Source organism: Haemaphysalis longicornis, unplaced genomic scaffold (genome assembly GCF_048455015.1).
Source record: "Haemaphysalis longicornis isolate Haplotype H1 unplaced genomic scaffold, Haemaphysalis longicornis Haplotype H1 scaffold_4, whole genome shotgun sequence".
NCBI lineage: Eukaryota > Metazoa > Arthropoda > Arachnida > Ixodida > Ixodidae > Haemaphysalis > Haemaphysalis longicornis.
In genome coordinates, this window is record NW_027526361.1 from 158,192,599 (window position 1) to 158,215,829 (window position 23,231).

The window sequence follows — 23,231 nt, forward strand, 5'->3', positions numbered from 1 at the left end:
GCTCGTGCAGGCCCCCACACATGCTCCGCCCCCAGTCCTGCGTTTGCACGAACACATTCTTTCAGGTCCTTGTCAACATTCCGGACCATTCCCTGGTGAACTGGCTCGGTATGAGGCGCATCTGCGCTTAGCCAGGACTGGCTGGCTTCATGGTCGACAGCCCCAGCAGCGGTAGCTTTGACGGCACTGATGAGCGACCCTTCTTTTTTCGCCAACGTCGCTGCTTCACTTTGTCCCCCCCCAACGCCGAAAACGAAACGGTCTCGGAGCGCCTTACCCACGAGCTATGCTGTGCAGTCGATCGCACTCGCAGCGATGAGACTCGCCAGTTCAGGCGGTTTCGGAGCAACATCATTTCGAAGGGCGGCAACGATGTCCCCGTACGGAGTACCCTTCCGCTGGTCTGGCACGACGAGTGCCTTGGCCCAACTGGAACGTCCCGGCCCCCTAATGGCTGAGAAATGTTGACCTCTCCTTTCCGGCACCCGTGATGCTTTGTGCCTCCAGAAAGAATTGGAACCGTTGCGCATAGTCTTCCCAGTCCTCCGGGTTTGACAAGTTGAACTGCTTGATGGAGCCATTGCTGGAGTGGAGACTACCACGTCCCGTCCCTCCTTACTACTTGCCGCGCTGAACGTCAACGCTCGGCCCATCCCATCCTCATCGCCAGTATCACATATCGTGGGCCTGGAGAACGCAAACGTTTATTGAAAACTGGCAACAGCTGGGCCACACAAGCACTGAATGACACAGCATAACAACCCGCCAGGCGACACGGCCAGACATCACATGTTGGTTGCTGTGTTGCCTCAGTTCCTCGAACACAGCAGCCACAGTCACAATACACAACCGAACGAACACTGCAATTTGAAAACTTTTTCCCCTCAAACGAGCTGCAAAACTTTCAACCTCCGCAGTGAGTCTTCTCGCATATAAATCTGTCATTCTACTGACCTTGGATTGCGCCTCTATTATCTGGGGCCCCTTCACTAAAACGAATATCAGTAAGATATAAAAATGAAAAAAAAAAAAAAAAAAAAGGTTGTCCGTTTTATTTACAAAGGCTTTAGATGCACATCAATTACAGCCTGAAAAAATCTACCAACACTAGCTCGGGTGCCCCCGACACTTTTGTTCAACTTGGACAGTGCACTCGAAGAACGGACGGAGGCTGGGAAGCAAGGCATGGGAAATGCACCAACTAATGCAAGCCGGGCAGGCAGGCATCGTGCACCAAAAGAGGCTGCCAAGGCAGGAATGTGGAACAGAAGGAGAAGTCGACAGAGCAGACAGCTCAAGGCCCCACAGCAGCGAGCAGGAATGCCACGTGCGATTTGCTGCCCACACGGGCCACCTGCAGCAAGCGTCAGGCAACGAAGTGAGTACAGCGGGTGGCGGCCGAGGGGAAGGGCCCCAGTGGGACTGACCACTCACCGCAGGCAACGCGGCCTGCCAGCCACCGCTGCTAGCACCTGGCTGCCGGCTCCTTCCTCCTCCTCCTGCTGCTGCCTCGCTGCGAACGCCTCCCCCGGCTGTCGGGCTGAAAGCATGCCATCAAGGCGGGCAACACCGCACGTTGTTCACAGAGCCTCCGGGGCGGCCATTTACGTCCTCCCCAACCAGCAGCTCGTTTCAGCACAGCCACACTTCCCCTTGACCAGCCACCAGGTGGCCCAGTGTTTTTCTAATCCAGAGCCACAATCAGGGTGGCACTAATGCCACTCGTACACTCCTGCTTACCCTCTGGGGCTGGCGGGAGGAGCGGCCCTGCCCCCTGGAGGCCTCCTGTCCCTGGGGGTCCCCTCCAGCCCCGCTGGCGGCCACCTGCAAGCAGGGGCAGCAAAAGGCTCACCCACCTGGGGATACTTCAACCCCTCTCTGCCCAAGAGCCCTTTGTAGCTGGGGCACACTCCGGGGGATGTCCTAGCCTCAACAGTTTTGTTTATCATCGCCTGTCCTCAGAAGGAAAAGGCGCTGGGAAATTGCCAAGAGTAGCCAAATAAGTCGCCATTTTCATCAAGCTGGTGTTAGTAAGTACTTTTTGGTTACCTTCGCGGAAAAATGCAGAAATTCCGAGAAGTAGAAAATCGTATCAAATTTTATTCATTTGCTGTGGTGCGAGAAAGAAGCAGTGGTTGACTACTGTCTACAAAACAGAAGTTTAGGTAAAGTATTCAAAGAACATGAATGATTCAGAATGGGTGCAATCTGCACACCATATTTTAACACTTTCCCTGCCTATTATACACCCCTGTGCATGAAAGCTCAAGCTCATGTAAACTACCGAAGCATTGCACTAAATTTAACTCTTTCATTGCCACGCCTATTCAAATCGATTACCGGTGATCAATGCATTAAATTGCCAATTTCTACAAGTTGTCACTCCTCATAGATCTAATGTGCCCCAGTGCTTAGTCGATTCACTGCACATTTAGATTCAGCTGAAATTTTCCCGCTCCAGCGACACACATTTTTGATGCCGTTTTTTGCCAGCTCAAGTGCGGGAGTTTCCGCAAAACAGAGCTTGGCTGCTGCACTTGACAAAAATGCATGCCACTCGTGGCTGTGCTGCATCACCAGAGGTGAGACAGCTGAATCAGATTTGGGAGCAGTTTTTGGAGCAGCGAAATCCCGATTTTGGAGCAGAAGAACCTTGATTTGGAGCAGAATGGTGACATTTATTATGTCACTTCAGGAGCCTAAATATCAAATTTTTTGCAACTCGGGGGGAAGGCACTTTTTAATGGGTTTTGAACGTACATAACACTGAAACAGCCTTTCAATGAAGTTTTGTCTACTAGAGTATCACAAGGCACGAACTGCACTACCGTTTTTACAAGCCATTCATAAATTCTTAGGCTCTATGCAAAGATAGCAAGGAGTGCCGTTGAAAACATCGAATCGAAAAACCAAGCAATCGTAAGGCCTTTTCATTATGATGTGAATGCTGACATTATTATTTTTGTAATCTCAGACTCGGCTTTACACACAATTGTAGAGGCATGACAAAAGTTGCGCAGAGCAAGGTGACAATCTCTACCCCCCACCAGCCCTCCCATTTCAATCCCCAAGGTGCACGTTCACTACAATTGCAATTTGAATAACGTTGGTATGTTTAGCCACCTTCCTCTTGGCATTAAATTTCACTTCAGACAGATAAACCATTATTACTAGCGTGCAATAATAGCCCACCCCGCTATCAGCCACTGCTTGAACATTTTGCGGCGATATAGCCTGCGCCGCCACTTCTGCAGTGTCGATCATCCCATTTCCACCACTCGCAAGCTCGCTGTCAAATGCTGCAATAACTCAGCGTTTTATTATAACACCAAATGAGTCCAAAATTTCACTTCAAGCATGCACCATGCCTCGCACTCGAGGCCGAAACAGGGCGAATTCACGAGCCCCACGTTGTTTTTGATGAACTCCCGTTCTTCGAGTCACGCAACTTTCCTAAACAGATCAAACGACTAAATGTAAATCCAGCCACCCCCATAACCAAAACCACAGAAGACATCGGTGAAGAGCACTCTGCCTGAACCACGAGCAACTGCTTCGCCCGACGGCCATGTTTTCCAATATTCACCACACCAAGATGGCGGGGCCCAGTAATGTCGTTCCGGAGATAGGGCGCTAGAAAATTGCCGTCTTTTCATCAATTTTCACCAGTAGTTTGTCGCCTGAGTACACATACGTATTTTTTCTACAGGTCTTTGCAATGGTTTCCATGGGAAAGCTTAAAAAAACTCACAATATAACATGTGCAACCTGACATGGTGACCTTCGAAAAAAATATCTTGGAGACAATTTTATGCGGGTTTTTTTTTATTGAATGGTCAACCAATACAGGAGCACCTTGGGGGTGCTGGAAAATTGTGCCGTCAGTAAGCATTTTCCCCCACTGAAACTGGTGGGAGCATTAAAATCCATGGCTCTCTTGAAGACTGTTTTGGAGCAGTCTGGCGCAATTTTTGCAATTTTCAAGCTTTTGGAGCAGCCTGGCGCAAGAAAGCACATTTGTATCAAAAGTGCACAATATGCGCAGCTGTCTCACCCCTGCATCACCATAAAACCTCTTTATCAAACGGCTCCTGGCAAGTCGAATACCAAATTATGTGGCCAGCTTTGTAATGGCACCAGCTATTCACTAGTGATCTCTGGTTCGGAGAAAAGGTAGCTTTACTCAGCGAAAGCTTATTTCTGAAGGGCCCTCGCATGCGTAACAAGTGGCATTTTCACCCAGTTTCCTACAGTTTCGGTTTCGTTCTTACAATTCATATTTCGCGCTACTACCCAGTTACCAAACTTCAAGCCGATCTGCCATGGTGTCTCAGTTCCTGGAAGAGTGCACCCGCTTGTGACTGCACTTCCCCCACACCACACCTCTGCGATAACAGCTCACCAAAACCAGATAACCATTCGTACACTTGTTACCCGAATAGACACAATGCAAATCCTTTTTCCAAACATCGCATTAGGCGGTCAATGATGCAGATAATTTTTCTTGCCCTTCCGTGGTGTGTTGGGGCAGATTTCACCTAAACAAATTTCCGCTTAAACAAAATCTTTGCGAACACCCTCAATTTCGTTGTAGCGGGATTTGACTGTACAGTCAAACCCCACAATAGCAAAATGCCACGAGTACAAAATTCCCGCGGCATTAACATATTTTCCGGTCCCCGGTGAACGTCCATAGAAGATCATGTATTTCACATCTCTTGGCAACGAAAGGTATCTGGACAGCAATCGCACATTAGCGAAATTCACTGGAAGTCCGGTCGGCATTTTATCTACCCATCTGAGGCAAACAGTGTCCAAAAAGTGCTCAATTGCGTTTTTTGCAGACTCAAATTGCGTAAACTTCTACCATGGCATGCTTTCAAGGCCAATGCCATATTTGTTCGCAAAAGAGACCACACGGCATGTGGCCGTGGAGGCAGCATCACAGTGACAGCACCAGGGGGCGACACTGGCGTATTTGCACGATTCTAACGCGCACCTTTTTTCTATATTAATAGCTGTCAAATTTGTGTGCGCGTTGCAATCGGGCGCAAAACTTAAATTGGCTTCAAAGCGTCCAGTGGCATCACCATAGACAGTAACTCCTCCCAAAATCCAACTCAATCAAATCCAAGACAAACCGTCAAATCACGCGAGTACGCATTCCTCACTGGGCATAACTTAGTCGGCTGTTGCAAATATTTATTTTTTAAATATTTTTCCGATTTTCACGAGTAAACTTGCCTGCGCGTTACCATTGGGGGCGCATTACAGTCGTGCAAATACGGTATTTTAGTCAGGGTGGTGACTCACGGCACAGCTTTGGCTTGGGCTACGCCGGCCGGCGACCGCTGAACAGCCCGCATGTGGTGACCGGCACGTCTGCTCTTGATTAGGTGCTCTTGATTAGGTGCCAGCACGAGGGCGGAAGCTTTTATCGCTAAGGCAGCCCAAGTGGGCAAAGGAAGGATGGCGCCAACAAGCTTGAAGCTAAAGCATGGAGCCCGCTCTACCACTTCGGAAAATGGCGCACGTGCAAAAAACAAAACAGTGACGACGTCAACAAAGCAGTTTTGTGAACAGCACTGGCACAACGGGTTGCCACTGCCTGGCAGAGTTCGACAACAGAAGAAGCTGGACTTTGCTGCTTCCATGCTCGAGCACGCTCGCTGCCCAGGACGCGCAGAGAAGGCGGACCTGAGGGATGTTTTGGACGCCTTTGGCACGATTCAGTCGTTCACGACAACTAGCAATGAACCACTTCGTGTAGTGCGAGAGCTGAGCTGTGAAGAGGTAAGGCTCGCAAGGTAATATAATTGACTTGCGAAAAAGGTTTGTGCCTGATTTTCCTGCAATTTATGCTTCATTCACGCAGCAATGAAAATCCTGCAAGAGCAGCGATTTTGTTATTGCGGGGTTCGACTGTACATGCCTCGGGCTGTCGAAGCCGGATATCCTGGGTGGCCCACAACAGACACCAAATCCCTCCCTGGCACCGACAAGGCATAGTGGAGTTGACACTTCTACAAGCACCGTGAAAGCCGTTCCTATAGGCTGTTTGCCAACTGCTGGGTTATGTCAGTTAGGCCCTGACCTGCATCTAAAGCTCAACAAATCAAAGCCACCAAAGTGTTGCCGGCCCCGTCGGGGCATCGCGCCATCATGCAATGCTCTCGTGGGGGCCGGGGGCCCCACAGAAGTTTCTCCACTGGTTGGTGGTGCGATCGCGCCTTCGCTCACACACAGATTATTGCACCGAGGAGGCAATGCACGTGTGCGCGTGCACACTCCTCTCTTTCTTTTCGTTTCGTTATTTGTACTTTTCATGTGGGCGGCGCTGCCAGTGCTCAGTTGAAATGCACCACTTCGTGTAGCGCAAAAAAAGAACGTGGACAAGGACAGAGGGAGGCAACGAGCACAAGCGCTAACTTCTAACTGCACGTAATAACTTCAGAGCGGGGAAGTTGGCAGAAAACAGTGGCTACACTCCTGCCAGGGAAGCTAACCCTACCGACAGTGGATGACCCCTTTGTGGTCCGGAGTGTAGTGTGTCGGGTCTCGACTAAATGGCGCCACAGCGACCATCATCATCAGCGTACAAAACTAGTACTCTAGGTTCGCTAATAAAGCAAGCTCCCCTGCTGGAAGCATCGAGTGTGTGTGTGTCTCTTAGGGCTGTGTGCTCTGCCGGGGCGGTCCCTCGGCATACCCGCTCGGCCACCCTCAACATGGTGTCACAAGTGGCTTTAGTTCTTCGGTTCAACGCTCGTCCGTAGTTCAACCAGTTCAACCCCGCACGCCCGTCACGAGACAACCGCCGCCGCCCCGCCATGACTACCCCTGCCATCGCCGCCGCCACCGTGCCACAGCTGACTCAGCTACGCCCACCACCGCCCTTCAACTTCAACAACCCCGGCTCTTGCACTACGTGGCTGCTCCAGTATGAGGATTACACTTTCGCCACGGGCCACTACACAGCACCGTCGGAGGTTCAGGTGCGTTCTATGCTCTACTGTGTGGGTCCGCAAGCCCGCGTCGTACTCGCAACCACGCCGCTGGGAGACTCTGAGCTCAAAGAAGTGGCCGCCGTCAAAAAAAACGTTTACCGACCATTTCATTCATCCGCCCAATGAGCTGTACGAAACGGCCCGCTTTCACCGCCGTGCTCAAGAGCCGGGCGAAACTGCCGATGCCTTCTACACGGCTCTCCACTCAATGGTAAAACGCTGCAACTACGCGTCGCAGGAAGTTGAGGAAAGGCTCATCCGCGACCGCTTCGTTGTCGGTTTGCTCGACCGTAACCTCTCGGATAAACTGTGCCGAAGTCCGAAGCTCACCTTGCAAGAGGCACTTACGCACATCCGTCAACATGAAGACGCAGAAAACGAGCGCCGGGCACGCGACTCGGCCGACTCGGAAAGAAGATGCAACTCCAAGCGCAACTCTAAGAAAAGAAGATGCAACTCCAAGCGCACTCGGTCTTCAGCAAGCCCCGTTGAGCTTCATGCAGTGGCAGAGAACCGCCCCAACGCCAAGTTCATCGAAGTACTCGTGAATGGCTCCCCACTGTCGTCCAAGGTAGACTCGGGAGCCGAAGTTTCGGTCGTACCAAGCTCATTTTCCAGAGTTCCGCCAAAACTTCAAGTTCCCGAAGGCGAGCTCAAAGGTCCCGGTAATCACACGTTGCCTGTCCGGGGTACATACCAAGCCACACTCTCGTGGAAAGGCAAGTCCGTGGAGCAGAAACTGTATGTTCTGGAATCCAAAACAGTTCCCTTGTTAGGCTTCCCTGCGATTCAGGCCCTGGGGGGTATGCAAGTTCTTTGACCATGTCTCAGGCTCACAGGAGTCGTCCGGAGAGCTGCTCTTAGACCCTGGCCTTTTCAAGGGGCTGGGGACATTGCCTGACGCCTACACAATCCATTTGAAACCCGGGGCGACGCCCTTCTCACTAAGTGCTCCGAGACGTCTTCTCCATGAGCTCATCCAGAAAAAACTGGACAAGATGGAATCGGAAGGAGTGATCCGCCGCGTCGACACTCCGACAGAGTGGTGCGCTGGACTGGTAGCTGTGCCAAAAGGTGATGGTGATTACAGGATCTGCGTAGATCTCTCTCAGCTTAACAAAGCTGTTCTTCACGAACGCCGACGAACGCCACATGCTACCGACGGTGGAACAATGCCTAGGCTTGCTTGGAGATGCCAAGTTTTTTTCTAAGCTGGATGCTAAGTCAAGTTTTCATCAAGTCATGCTGTCTCCACGGTCACAGCTGTACACAACGTTCATTACCCCGTTTGGTCGCTATTGCTTTCTGCAGCTGCCATTCGGCATTACATCGGCAACCGAGTATTTCCAGAAGCAAATGTCCCGGATACTAGAAGGCCAGAACGGCGTAGTGAACATGATTGATGACATCCTTGTCTTTGGCAAGAGTCGTAAAGAGCATGACCAGCGCCTCCAGCAGGTCCTCGCACGGCTCTCCAAGGCAAGCATCACGCTCAACCGAGACAAATGTTCCTTCGGCACCAACAGTGTCAAGTTCCTAGGAGTCGTAGTGAGTGCCCACGGTATTTCACCCGACCCTGACAAGGTGGCAGCCATCAAGCGCCTGCCTGCTCCCGAAAACCTCTCTGGCGTTCGCCGTCTACTGGGACTCGTGAATCATGTGGGACGTTTCTTGCCGAATGTTTCTGACGTCACCGCACCTATTCGCGCCCTGCTTCAGAAGAACTCTGAATGGACGTGGGGCCCGTCGCAGCAGTCGGCTTTTGGGAAGCTACAAGAACTGCTGTGCTCCGAACGGTGCGTTGCAACTTACAACACCCAGTACAAGACAACTTTTTCAGCAGACGCAAGCTCCTTTGGCCTGGGGGCCGTGCTTCTGCAAGAGCAACCATCCGGAGAGCGTCGAGCAGTTGCCTTCGCTTCAAGGTCTCTCACGTCGGCAGAAACAAGATACAGCCAGTGCCAGTAAGCCGTTGCTACCCTTCTCGCTCAAAAAAACAAGGGGGGGGGGGGGGGGGGAGGAGGCAAAGCTGTGTCTCACCAACTCACCAATACACTGCAAAGGCTCACGAAAGCTGCTGGCAGCAGGTGGAGGTGGGAGCAGGTGGATGCGGAAGGGCTGTAGTGACGTCTCCGAAGTGAGAATTGCGTCTGTGATGCCAGCGCTGCGGCAAGGCCGGTCAGATGTCTCGGAAACGATGGTCGTGTCAGCGACGGCGAGGTCTCGGCAGGCTCCCTCAGATTTCTCCAACTCGGAAATCTCGGCAACACCAGGGTTGGGCGGTCGCTGGAGCTACTCTCCCAGGCTGAGCCCATCGGGGTCTTGCTTGGCGTTCTGAAAGGCTGCAGCGCCTCCGTCGTCGTTGTTCTGTTCTTCTACTGCCGCACCAGTTATTTCCTGGACGGGCGGCACGTCATCCAGGACCACTGTCCGCCAGGCCTCCTCGGGAAGCGAGCAAATATTCGAAGTTGCGATGTGGGTGGTAAACAGGGCCGCCTGAGGTTGAAGAACGGGGATTTCGGAAGAGTCTTGGCTCGCGGAGAAGCGTACGCGCGTTTGCAGGGCGCAGATACGCTCGTCGTAATCGATCGCTTCCAAAATGTCGGCATCAAATTCTTCATCCTTCAGGTTCTCCTGAACTTGAGCGTCGAGTTTGTGCAGGCTCACCTGGTCATGCAAGATAAGGTCGAGGACATTCTGTCGATCAAGGGCCGTTGCTGCATGGCTCCGCAGCAAGGCGTCGAGGACTGTCATGGTCCCGGACACGGTTGCTCGCAGGACATCTAGGCGAATACGAAGAGCGTCCATGGCGCCAGTCGATGAAGCAAAACGCTGGCGTTGCGAATACCAAAGGGACAAAGGCGGGCTTGGGCACGAGCCGGAAGGGGCGGCGGCCGAGGGCAAGGCTTCCAGGATAAAGCAGTACGAAGGTATCCAAGCCTCGCGTGCCTCGGAGCCGCTGCGCCGTCGAACGTAGATTCGCTCGTGCGCCGGTTCCCGGGTTTCACGGCACCAGAAAATGTGTAACGAAAGAGGACCAGCGTCTGGCTTCCGATGTGGTGATTGAGTCGATTACCCAGGCAGCGAGCGCCCCGATCCTCCTCTTCCTCTTCCTCTTCCCCTACTGTCGCCCCCTGCCTGAGCTTCTTTATTTCTCAACATCCAGCATTGCCTGTGTGGCTGGCATTATAGTTTGTGTGTTTTGCTTTCCACTCTTCAAATTTAGCACTTGTGGGGCATAGTTTGCGCTTCAGCTTGCATGCCTTGCAGCTGCTCGATAAAGCCTCTACACTGAGCACCCGTGCAATCAATTGCATAGTTAGTTGCGTGCTTTTTTCTAACTGTTTAATGCTTTCATTATTGTGGCCATTATGTTGAATTTTAAGGCAAAGGTCTCGGATAAGGGCCACTGTAGGAATGAGTTGGCTGCCCGCGTAGAGCTCGATGTTAGGTGTAGCAGGGTCCCGTTTGCGTCCTCTGCTAGTCGGTCTGTATATCAAGAGTTCGGATTTTTTCGGGAGCACTGGAGGCCTCGAGGGCGGACATAGACGATGATTGCGTCTATTTGGCTCTGTAACGTGCCTTGCGCGTCCTTCGCTGCCGCCGGCGACCCAGAGGGTCACATCGTCAGCGTAGAGGCTGTGATTAAGAGTGGCTATGTCATTTAGTTTATCGGGTAGTCCCACCATGGCGGCGTTAAATAGAAACGGTGAAAGTACCGAGCCTTGTGGCGTCCCACGACTTCTCATTTCAAATTGGCTCGATTCGATGTTTCTAATCACTAGGGATGCCGTTCTGTCAGAAAGAAAATTTCTAATCTAATTGTAAACTCGTTTTCTGGTCCCCAGTCTCTCGAGGCCCTCGAGAATCGCCTCGTGATGGACGTTGTCAAACGCCTTGGTGAGATCAAGACCAAAAATCGCCCTGGTGTCAAGCGGGGAGCAGCCTTTGCCGTCGATTACCGTATTTACGCGATTCTAACGCGCCCCCGATTCTAACGCGCACCCGATTTTCCTGGCAAAAAAACCGAAAAAACTTGCACCTCCGATTGTAACGCGCACGGGACTTTGTGACCCCGACAAACGAATGTGAGAGAAACGGACGATTTATTTCCCGAAGTAATCTCACTCATCTCACTCCTCGTTGCTGTCCGCTGACCACAACATCTCGGCCTCGGTGCCTTTAAGCGCGTTCGCGATGCCACACTTACGAACGAACGTTCAACCATATGGTTGATGGGATCGTGGCCCACGCCTCGCACGCCCATCCCGAGAGCTTCTCCAGAGGTGCACGCTTCAGCCGACCGTTCGTTTTGAACGCGTGAGAGCTGCTGCTGCCATTGCTGTTATCAAGCGCGCAAGTGAAACGATTTGACGATTTGTGTGAACGCCGATAGAAAGGCCTAGGCGCCTAGGCTTGCTGCGTCCGAAAAATCTTTGCTAAAAGCTTTGGCGCCATCTTGAGATGGCGATGGCGATGGGTCGGACGAAATTTCCACTGTTTCGGCAGTTTCGGTTTTGTATCCGATTCTAACGTGCATGCGATTTTTCGGCCTATTTTCTCGGAAAAAAAGTGCGCGTTAGAATCGGGTAAATACGGTATTTGATGTTTAATGCGTAACATGACGTCCTGGGTCAATAATCTCGCACGGAAACCTACCATGGTGTGAGGGTACAGGTCATTTTCCTTCATGTGGACACTTATTCTGTCTAACACCACATGCTCAAGAAGCTTACCCAAACACGAAGTTATAGATATAGGTCTGACATTTTCAAGGTGTAGCTTTTTCCCAGGCTTCGGTATCATGACTATTTTAGCCGTTTTCCATTGGTGTGGTATGCGGCTAGTCTCCAAACGATTGTTCATAAATTTGGTTAGTGCCTTGATAGATGCGTTGTATAGATTTCGAATCATTTTATTCCAGGAAACGATTTTTTAATTTGTCCTACGAGATTCCAGTCATCGAGACCTTTAATATGATATCTCACAAGCCCTAGTGGCACCATTCTGACTTTTGACCCAACCTGACTCACGTGACTATCTCATGACTATAACCAGAAAGCTATCTTTAATTTGTCCCGCGTGGTTCCCCTCATCGAGACCTTTAATTTGATACCTCACAAGCCCTAGTAGCATTACTTTCACTTTTAACCCAATCTATGACTAATCAATAATCAATTAATTAACATAAATTACGGAATTAAACTAAACACACCTCGCATGAACCTATTCTCTCACAAACAAAAGATGTGTGTGTGATATGACTACCATCATCCGGTAACGAGTGGTTGCACTTTTAAACAAGACGGAAACACGCGTGCTCTATATGCAAATGCACGGCAAGTCCTGCCCATTTTTGCGATTTTCTTCCACGGGTGGCGCTGTTGAACGGCGCCTCTAATCATCATTTTCATCATCATCAGCAGCAGCAGTCCAGCTTTCGGGCCCTACTGCCGCGGGAAAAACTCCGGGCGATCGCTCGCGCAAAAATTCACCCCACCTCCCCGAAGGGAATTGTGAGGAAATGCGAATGCATTTCTTTTGCGTGAGAGTGCGCGGAATTTATAATTAATGAGGAGACGGTGATTTGTAGCGTAACCATTCTACAGTGACGTCACCTCCAGCGAGAGGTGTAATGCTCGAACTGGATTGTATTACACTTCTCGCTCGAGGTACCGTTGCCGGCAGACATTGCATTTACAGTCGAATCCCGCTACAACGAAATTGACGGGACGTGCGAAAAATTTCGTTGAAGCGAAAATTCGTTGAGGCGAAATCTGCCGCAACACACCACGGAAAGGCCAGAAAAATAGCCCCGTATACTTCCGCATCATTGGCAGCATAATACAATGTTTAGAAAAAGGAGTGACGCGCAATAACGTCATGTTTATTCGGATAACAAACATACCAATGGTTATCTGTTCTTTCACTGCACGCGAAGAACGCGTTGGTTGCGGAGTGGGGTGAAGAAATGCAGGCGCAAAACGTATTGCTGTACAACAAGGCGTGTCCACCGAGCTGATTACTTGCAGATAGCTGCTAGGCAGTGGGAAGCCCCCCTCTCACTTGTAGCAGGAGCAGTGCCGTTATCTTATCATCTGACACGGCGCGGCAGCTACTGACCTTGGCAGGTTAGACGCGCGCGCTTGCATTTAACACAACTGCGCGCTCATGACTAAGATAGGATGACTTGGCTTCAAGATCAAACACGCAAACATGATTTTTGCTCTTGGCTATTAAGAATGGTAGAAGGAAAACGGCAAGGACAGCTGCTCACAACGCATACATGGCGGCGCCGCGCCAGCAGCGGAGCACATTTGTGCGATTTCAACTGGATACGGATTGGCTGTAGCTCTGGCTCCGCCTTGGCGAAGCGGGCCTGCGCCTCGTGTAAAGACGGCCAGCCACATCGTTATCACCATCAAGCAATGGCGTGCGCCTATGAGGTTTTTTTTTTTTTTTTTTTTTTTTTTGTGGCAGTGTGGCCGCACCGCGCATGTTTTCGGTGAAACTAAGTGTCCTGAATGTATAAAAAGTTACAGATAGCTGGCGCTATGCTTATTTTATTGTAAAATAATTGTTCAAACCCAGCCCAAATCATCGAAAATTTCGTTGAAGCGAAAGCAAGCCTGACAAATGGTTTGTTGTGGCGAGGACTTTGTTGCATGGACTTCTATGGCTGGCTGACGGGGAATTGGAAATATTTCGTTGAAGCGGAAATTTCGTTGAAGCGGCGTTCGTTGTAGCGGGGTTCGACTGTATATATACTTGCGACCGAGCGAACGGGAGAGTGGGGCGAGCGTCGAGAGGAGAAGCACCGAAGCACCGCGCCTACCCTCGCCTACACTCTCCCACACACGCGGGAGCTCCGGCGAGCTCCTGCGATGCGAGCGCCCTCACACGCCCGAGCGCGCTCCTCTCCACTCACTCGCCGCTGATCCGCCCGCACCACCTGCTCCGGTTGCTAGGGGAGAGGAGGAGTGCGCGCGCTCGCAGCTGTTGCTATGGGAGAGGGGGTGAGAGCGGAGAGATAACACCTGTGGGCGCGTGGACGCCGCACGGCGCCTGACATGGCTCGACTAAGAAATGCCTTCGCATTTAAAAAGAAACGTCCAATCAGTTGTGGGAGCTTCCATCCACAACTGCCATTTTCCACTGCTACGGCAAAAAAGTGGCTCTAGTGTCGCACGGCAAACTCCAGGTTCCGGTCCCTATACATGTGCCGTGAAATGAACCACAGGTGCCATGCTATTGCAGCTAAACATCAACAGATCGCCACGTCCCCTTTTCGTGCAGCCTGCGAGCTCAACGTGGGCAAGCATGGCCCCTTCTCACAAGGGCGGTTATCGGGACCCCGTGCTAGGCCAGGCTGGAGGAGGGACAGAGCCCACAGGACAGAGCCCACAGGGCAGCTTCCCCGTACAGGAGGCACCCGCTTTCACGTGCACATTCGCCCACTGGGGACCCCCGGGAAACGCTCAAAACTGTTCTGCAAAAGTGTAATCGGGGGGGGGCCTATTCGCAAATTCAAAAATCCTTCCCCATTTCACCATCTTAAAGGGACACTGAAGTAAATTTGTCAAGCTCCCGTTTTTGCTTGCACTGCGTAGACTGGCCTAAATTAACACACTTTTCGCCGCTTACCTGTTTGATAAGTCGGTAATTATTTTGTAAAGCCCAAAAGAAGAAAAACTACCATGTGCGGTCTGCGGCTGTGTCGTCGGGAGGAGGCACACCATGATTGGACAAGATTAGCAGCATTCAAAGAAGTTGCAGTTTCGGTTCTATAAAACGACATGCTTGACATCCGACGTTATCGTTGGATGGGCCTTCTCGATATCTCAGTAATCGTCATGCCGCGCTTCTGCCATGTTGTCGGCTGTAAAATGCCTAAGATGAGCCTCCCAGGACGGCTTGGAATCGTAGCAATCACTATAGCCAAGGCCTACGCAGTGGATGAACGTCCTCCGCGTCCCCGCAGACGCTCAAATGCCATGCGCTTTTCCCGCATATTCGGAGCTTGCCTCACTCATGCCCGTATCGTAAAAAGTGTGTTTGCACCAGGCCAAGGGTCTGCCTGTGCCCACTGCCCGGAAGCAGTCGGTGCTTATAACAACAACACGCCAACGAGAACTCGCTAGCGCGTTGTGTCAGTCTGCGCGCGTTCTGCAAACTCGTTCGTGGAGCAGTGAACGTGAAGGCCCAAAAGTGGTGAACTCAGTTTAGAAAACATCGGCCAAAAAACAAAAAAATCAACTTACAAAAAAAAAAAAGAATCTATCCTCGGGTATTCCAAATTGCAAAATAACATGCCCAGAGCTCCAAACCACTCGGCCACGGCCCAGCGCTGCCGGCGAGGGAAATATAAGGTAGATAAGGTATAACCAGTCTACCCTTTTATTTAGTTTTAGCATTTCAAGCAGCTTAGGTGACTATTTGTTGTATAGCGCTCGTGCAGTAAGTGTCCCCCAAATTTCCACAATATCTCACGTCTAGAAATTGCATTTCTTAGATGGAAAAGCGTTCGCAGATGTGTGGTCACGCTGCTGACCGCCATGTTTCTTCACCCAGCACAAAAAGTGCTTCCTGCTCCCTAGTTTTACGCTGTGCGGTAAAAGTTTCAGTTGATTTTATTTCCTTAGTACCTACATTGACTTCGCTGACTCTTCTCCCATCTTCAGTAACCTTAGATTTTCCTACTAGCGTACCAGTCAGCAAAGCATCGCATGTGCAGCGCTTGTGTGGAGCAACCTGGACTTGGAGATTGATACAGTGTACAGTCGCCGGCAAAAGTTTGCAGGATGTGCCGCGCGTGGCCGAGCGGCGCAAAACTGCATTGCTGCGCCATCTGCAGCCAGCGAGCGCCGGGTCGGGGCTCAATGAACTGGCGTGCTAGGCACGCTTTGCGCATGCCTGTCCTTTATTTGTAACTGGGCATCTCCGACGACTCGCTCACCGGTGATATGCTTTCGATCCATCATTGTCGTTCTGCTATCACTGGTGCTACAAAATACGGAGCCCGCGGCCGTCGTTTGCGCGGCATTGAGCGCTGAGCCTGAAACTTTGAGGGCTCTGCACGAGTAGATGCCGCAGAGAATAGCCGAAGTGATCTCTGCAGAAGGCAACTTCGCCGGTTACTAATTTGCACATAAGGTTGTTCGTTTGAGCAAGGACCTCATTGTAAATATATCTTTTTCGTCATCATCTTGTTTACACCTGCAATGCCTTGGTAATGCTCCACCTACAAAATCACCCTTGGGTGCGTAATCTCACGTTTGCGCGCCACCATGGACGCCCGATGGCGTGCATGTATATTCTGCATTCAACAGGTAAGCACAATGGCGCAATAAATTACAGTGGTGGCGGTCGCATTCTTCAGATGGCGGAACGTGAAAAGAAACCGTGTTCGGTACTTTAAGAGCAAGGGGAAATAAATTACAGACCCAGATGAGTGCGAAGCCCTTTAACGGGCCTCCGCCACAACAGAAAACGAACTCGGAGCTGTTGAGTGCAGAGCAAATATTCCAGTTCGTACGCAAAGTTTTTCCTGTGCCCTGGTTGTAAAAGGCGAGACACGCACCTATGTTCAATTGAAAAGAAATGGGAAAAAATTTAGAGCCCTTCCAGTCTGTGATGCAGGATGACAGGCCGAGCTGGGCCGAATCCAAGAAGGTCATAAAAGAAACAGGTTGTGTGTAAGGGTTGTGTGTAAGCACAATACTGTTTGTAGTGCGGTTTTTCGCCAGGTCTGCTGATCGACCAGCGCAGCTGGGGTAGTATTGCTTAGGGTAGCAAAAGAAAAAAGAAAGGATGAAATCGGCCACCTGACACAGTGCTCTTCTCTCACTTTGACAGCCAAGAAAAAAAATAGACACTCTTCGCGCGTGCGCGATAACCCCAACTGACCTCGCTTGACGCAGCTCGGAAGATAGCGGCCCCCCCTAACCGTCCGCGCGCGGCAAGTTGTTTTGAGCGTGAACCGCATGGCCCATTTTTACACACGATTCGGGTACGCTGGCGTTGCTGCACGTGTGTTCTTTTCATGCTCATGGCGACAATTCAGCACCCTCCACGGCTTCCTCGCGTGGCAGTCGGAGGAGCCAATGGGGCGATGCGCACCTAATGGCGGGAGATCCGAAGCACTCAGGGCAGCCGGCTGGCCGCGCCAGAGATGTTTAGGCTTGCCACCGCGGTACTTTTTGATGGGTGCTTTCACAAGCAATATGGATGGTATTTTATGGTCCACTTTCACCCACATTATCGGCTCTTTTCTTGCATGAGCACCTCCGCTTGCGCCTCGTGCCGAATTTCTGCGAGCTGGAGCTGCCACCACCATTTCACGGCCAGTGCTGATGCCACGTTGCCGCCTCTTACCGCGCCGCAGACACCACGCTAGTTGTATCTGTGCCTGCGGCGTGCAATGCCCGTTTTCGCAAGAATAAATCGCTCCATGAGGTTCACGCTTTACAGTGCTGTGCCCTTTCCCTTTCTGAACATCTGCAGATCGTGATTTCCACCACTAGTATGTTGAGCTGATAAGCAGCCGTCTTCGGCATTGTGAACGCAAGGTGGGGTGCAAAAAAAATCCAGCTGGCGTTCTTATCACATTGTCCCGAGGCATCTGTTCATAGACGTTAAAAACGCAGTCATGGTCCCTCAAAACACAAACACAATGGAAGTTAAAGCCGTGCTCGCGTTTAATGACTGCGCTTGCAGCAGCAGCGCCTGATGTGAAATAAATAATAAACAAGCTCATGCCTTAGTTTGCGAGACGGCACATGCGCAGTTTTCATGTTGTACGAGCGGAGTATGCCTGACAGAGCCTCGCTGATGCCGGGCTCTTTAGTTTGGTGCATCCGGCAGCACAGAAGCGGTTCTCTGCAGAGCTGACAGGATCTGCAGCAAGCCGGAAGACCAGGTGGTGGACAATACGAGAGTACGCTACGAGCTTTCATCATGCGGTTCATATCCTGAGGCCTTCATCAACTTTGTTCAGCACTCGCCCTGCACACGTTGTCGACGTCGGACTTGAAAAAAGTGCGTGGCAATTCCCTACGTGCCCGGCATCAGCGAGGCCCTGTCACGCACACTCCGCTCGTACAACGTGAAAAACTGCGCATGTGCCGTCTCGCAAACTAAGGCATGAACTTGTGAACGTGAAGGACAAGTCGCAGAAGGAGAGGTATCCCGGAGTTGTGTCCTTGTGCAGATTGCCAGTACGTGTATATTGGTGAGTCTTGCAAAGCGCCTGCAGCAACATCGCAACGATGTAAACAAGAGCCAACAAGAGCCGAGCACTGCGATACCACGCATCGCACACCATCAACTGGTCTGCTGCACGCGTCCTCGCAAAAGAAAGGAATGCTACCTCACGCCTGTTACTGGAATCACTTCTCATACAGACGAAACACACGCTGAATCACAACTCCGGAAGCCTGCCACCAATCTACGCAAGTTGCCTGCGCAGCGTTGTGAAACGTATGTAAGGCAATTATTTTCCCTTCAAGATTTTATTGTGTGGGAGCCGAAACGTTAATTTCCTTCCAACTCAACTCCTTGTCTTTCTTCATCAAAATGCATCCCGACCGGACAGGCTTCCGTCACACCCTTGAGAGTTAGGTGGCGATGTGGTTGGATTGGGGCATGTTTTGGTTATAGTGCGGATTTTTGCGGCTCCCACGACATATGTTATGAGTGGTCTACACTGCACTACACCCCCAAGTGCAATAGCGCGGTTCTGAAACAAAAAAATGGCAGGAGGCTCACCAGCAGTGGCGGCGGCGGCAGCTGCCCACAGTGGTTGGCCTGCAGGGCGCTGCCGGTCAGCTCGGCGATCAGGGCGGGGGCCGCCAGCGGCGGGGGGGGCAGGTGCGGCCAGCCCGGTGGCGGGAAGGGCACGGGGTGCGCTGGCGGCAGCGGGGCCGTGCGCTGCAGCTCCCGCAGGCCCTGGGCCAGCAGGGGCATGTAGCGGCTGCACAGGGACAGCCACTGGCCAAAGCTGACGCCCCCCTCCGCCTGCTGGGCGTCGATGCTGCCCACCACCACGCCCGGCGGGGGGCCCTCGGGCCGCCAGCCCCCGCGGCGGCGCTGGCGGCGGGCCGGCCCCCGGCCGCCCGAGCGGGCCACGGCCGCGCACACCTGCTCGTCCTCCTCTGCGCGGCTGCACCAGGGCATTTAGGAAAGCTAAAGACGCAGGAAGTAGAAATAGAAGAGAAAATCAACTGGACTTTTCCTCGACCTGAGGGCACGCCAATGAGCACAGTCCACGCAGAACAGGCCCCCCCATCCACCGCAACTAGCAAGCAACCAGCCAGCAGCTGGCAAATTCACCCGCTACACCCGCAACAGTGAACTGGCCATTCGTGTAAACTGGTCAGCCCACACTCCCACCTCACTGTCGACCCTCGTTCCCTTCGCAACGCATTATACTCGGGCACAACTTAAGAACGGCAACAGCAGCTGCCACTGTGCCTCATCATCGCAGCGGCGGAAGTGGTGCGTTACTGGGAGTGTTTTGAACAAGGCACGAGCCGTTTCCCGGGTTTCGCGGACTTAATATGCTCATAAATTACTGCAGTGACGACAAACAAACTACGCGAGAAAAGGCAGACATTCATACCAATCTCCTTTCAAAACGCGCGCGCCCTTTTACATCTGTGCATGCCGCTTAGGCAGAGTGATACCGTACACGAGCTATGGCCGTTCTTGCCTTGCCCCCGAGCAAGTGCTCCGTTCTAGCCGGCCTTTATCTGCACAGTGATCGCACTTTCTTTCCACAAAGTTAATGCGAAGTTGGGGTGCGACCATGGCACAAGGTGAGGGGAGCTGGCCAGGGAGCCAGCAACAGGCGCAAACCAGAAACAACTGATGCTGTGAGGCGGTAGGGTTACCACATGCCCCAGAAAGAAAAAACGTGCTTGCGCTTTAAGTGCACCTTGCGGCTGTGGCACTGTCGTCAATGGCCAGGAGCCAGCTCTCATACTCAGATTAGATCTCCACTGTTTCCGGAACATGCACTGGCATAATTTTCACTCTTTTGAGGCAGGAGAATCCGTGCTCCTGAAGCAAGCAAGGAAAGCCCGTAACCACTGACGCCTTGCTTGGCGTTTTCATGGCACAAGATGTAAAGTGGTTCACAAATATTGCGCAAGTCTGGAAACTGACGTTGGGAACGTCTGCACAAATCCAGGCATTACTGCACCCAGCACTGCCCTTTGAGAGCCACCCTTCGAGGCTCGGTCCTAGTGAACTCAGGGCGGCACCTGGCCACAGCAGCAGCAGCAGCCGTTCCTCCCCGTGGTCCCCTTCTGTCTCGGGGGGGAGCACGCTCGCCCGCGCATTTTCTGCTCGCGTGTCTTTGTGCAGCTGGTCGGCACATGCATCGTTGTAGTTGCCGCATTGGCGCTTACAAAACGCCAGGAGGAACAATCGAGGCCCGATGGCCAAAGAAACGGCTAAAAAAAGCAGGTTTTAAGTGCAGACCGGCAACCGGCCTGCTTTCTCAAAAACTGGGCAAAGGTGGGGGAAAAAAGACAGGCAATGATAATAACAGAAACTGCCAAAGGTAGAAAAGAAACCAAAGGGATTGGTGGAAGGAATTGGCGCGCCAGCCTCACAGTTTGCCGGAGTATAAGATGTACCTCTCTGTACAGTGAAATCTTGGTACCACTTTCAAAATAACGAAATCCCCGATATAATGAAGTTGCAGAGAAAAAGTTACCTCACTGGAATCTGTGCGTTATGCACAGATTACTCCTGCAATTTCCAAACAACAAAGTTCCTCGACAGAAAATTATAGCTGGGGCAGGGACGGAACAAGGCACACGGGTTTGGGACCAGCCCTGGGAGCAGGGGCTGGCACAGGGGCACTGCACCAGCCCCCTACTTTACCAGCCATACACCAGGAACTCATACTATATGACCTTCGGCCCCAGCGACGTTATCCCCATTCAGATGGGCGGCGCAGGGTCCCACGGATCAAATAAAAGGCCTCGCTTTGTGTCCAGTAGACGGCAGTGCTAAGCTCAACTCACAGTGGCATTCCGTAAAATGAAGGGTTTGCTTGCATTTCTTCCACAGAACAGTGGTTTCAGGGCGTGGGAAGCAGAACGTCTTCGCCCATCACGCAGTTGCGAGAGTCACTACGCTACGAGAGCGCACCATCCTCCACGTGAGCAAAGCTAACCCCTAAGTTCGCCAGCCAAAATGAGCACAGTTACCTCGCAACAAAGGTGAACCGAGCTAACCTGTGAGGGCGAGGCATCCCTGACCTCACCCATCAAAAATGGTCCACTCAATTGAAGCTCACCTCCAACAAACTACAACTTTTCTAAGAATATTGTTCTGTTTTTATCGGTTTGTGGTATGACACAAATACATCTAACTTGTTTTTTGGTCATTTCCTAGTGCTGGTGGTGCAGCGACCAGCCCCGGCAAAAGACCCGTGCCAATGCGACACAAATAAATCCAAAGTGAAGGTGGAGAAGGCGGCTAGTTTCTGCTCCCGTTCATAGCTTCGAGAAAAACAAAACCATCGCCACCTTGAAACCCAAAACACGATGCTGCAGTCAAGTTTTCGGGCACAGGGCATCACGGCGGCCGTATTTCGCGGCTCAATTCGGCCGCGGGACGGCGCTGAGAAACAAGCTTGGCGCAATAGGGGTGCTTTGGGCTAGTTGGTGCACACTAACTGAAATTCAAAACAGCGCAAAAAGACGGGACAAGAAACGACGACACACGGTGCTGCTTACTAGCCACTGGTTGGTTCACCCAAGGCGGCTTGCATATTGCCCCCAAGGCAGGAAGGCCAGATCTTGCCTCCCTTGGTTGGTGGCACTAAAGAACTCAGGTTCACTGAGGCTGGGCCTTTATCGTTCCCACGCATGCATCGTTCCCGTTCCGTTCGGTGAAAAAGGCAAGACGTGCCTGAAGCAGGAGGTTGGCTCCCCTCCATTGTGCGCAGTCCAACTGGTAGAGCTTTCGACTTTTACAGCTGTCCTTCATCAAATTATTTCCAATGAGCTGTTTCAACGACCAGACTCGAATTGTATAAGAATGTGGAGGCTGCCTTGGGGGAACGTCAGGCAGCCATCCAAATTGCCTCATGAACAGTTCTGGGTAAACCTGCCTCGTCACGAAGGGTTTTAAAAGAGCCTAGCTAATTCTCCTGGCCACAACTGATTGTTATATCGGGTTAGTAATTGCTCCTAGTTATATTCCTGCTCTATTTGCTCAGCTTATCGTGCATCTATATTCTGGACGCACTCCACCACATGGGTTAGGCCTTTTCCAAGTGCCAATGCTAAGCTTCGGAAACAAGGTTTTTAGGCCATTCTTTCCCAACCGTGTGAAGGCTGTGCAGAGGTGCTGCAGGCACACAGAAAGAACAAAGTGTCTCTAGCATGTATGTGCAGCACTGGTCAAAGTTCACACCCCTCCAACCCTGGTTGTAATGAGCGTAGACTGTCATCGTGGTTACTTTGATGGCACCGTGTTTACTGGCCATGCTCACTTGGATAATCGTATTTGTAAGGAGACATTGGGTGCCGTGTGGCAACACTGGCATCCTGCCGCTCTCATGCGGACCACTGGGGCGTCGTGCCAAGTGGCCCCCTGTGGCCCCGAACCCTGCGCACCTGCAGACGTCGTCCAGGCGGCTGAGCTCGAGCGCCCGTGCCAGCATGGAGGCCTCGTCCTGCTCTGAGCGGGGCAGCGCCTTCTCCTGCCAGTGCTCCTCCTTCCCCTCGCCACGCACAGGCCCAGGGGACGAACTGCTGCTCCCTGCACACGCACACACACGTGACCTCTTGGAAGGGGCGGCCCCTTTAAGGGGGGACACTGCTCTTAAAAAAACTTTTTTAATTTTTAAGTAAACTCTGTGAAACTTGTCAGTCTTGCTGCTTTTCCTCCACTGATTTCAAATATGGCATTATTTTTTTTGTTGGTCAATTAAGTCCCGAGATAATTAGAGGTAATTAACCATTTTTGGAGGAACAATAGACAAAACTGTGTTGGTAAGAAAACTGTAATGTTTACATTTTCTAATACTATGAACACTGGTGAGTGCAATAAGACAATTAGTTTTTTGATGCGTCGCTTGAAACTAATTTTACAGGTGGCAACACTGGCAAGGAGCCATTTTGAGTGCCAACTTCAAACACTAAAGTTTAATGAGCGGTAAAATCAGTTCCAAGCGATGAATAAAAAAACTGATTGTCTTATTGC

General features: G+C 51.7%; 1 protein-coding gene across 15 annotated transcripts in view; it reads right to left on the reverse strand.

Annotated features, from left to right (window-relative positions):
* LOC144179462 (uncharacterized) overlaps positions 1-23,231 on the reverse strand; it is a 91,357-nt gene that overhangs the window by 13,626 nt on the left and 54,500 nt on the right. For 5 of the 15 annotated variants that reach the window (XR_013324234.1, XM_077707829.1, XM_077707826.1 and 2 more), the window contains 3 exons: positions 22,643-22,787; positions 18,774-19,167; positions 1,741-1,824 (listed from right to left, as the gene is read on the reverse strand). Coding sequence is in view for 10 of the 15 variants with exons in the window: in XM_077707829.1 (XP_077563955.1) it covers positions 1,741-1,824; positions 18,774-19,167; positions 22,643-22,787 (623 nt within the window). In the remaining 5 variants the exon portion in view is untranslated. Of the gene's footprint in view, positions 1-1,202; positions 1,355-1,434; positions 1,541-1,740; positions 1,825-18,773; positions 19,191-22,642; positions 22,788-23,231 lie in introns of those variants that run through there. The other 10 variants (XR_013324237.1, XR_013324238.1, XM_077707828.1 and 7 more) reach the window with 6 other exon arrangements.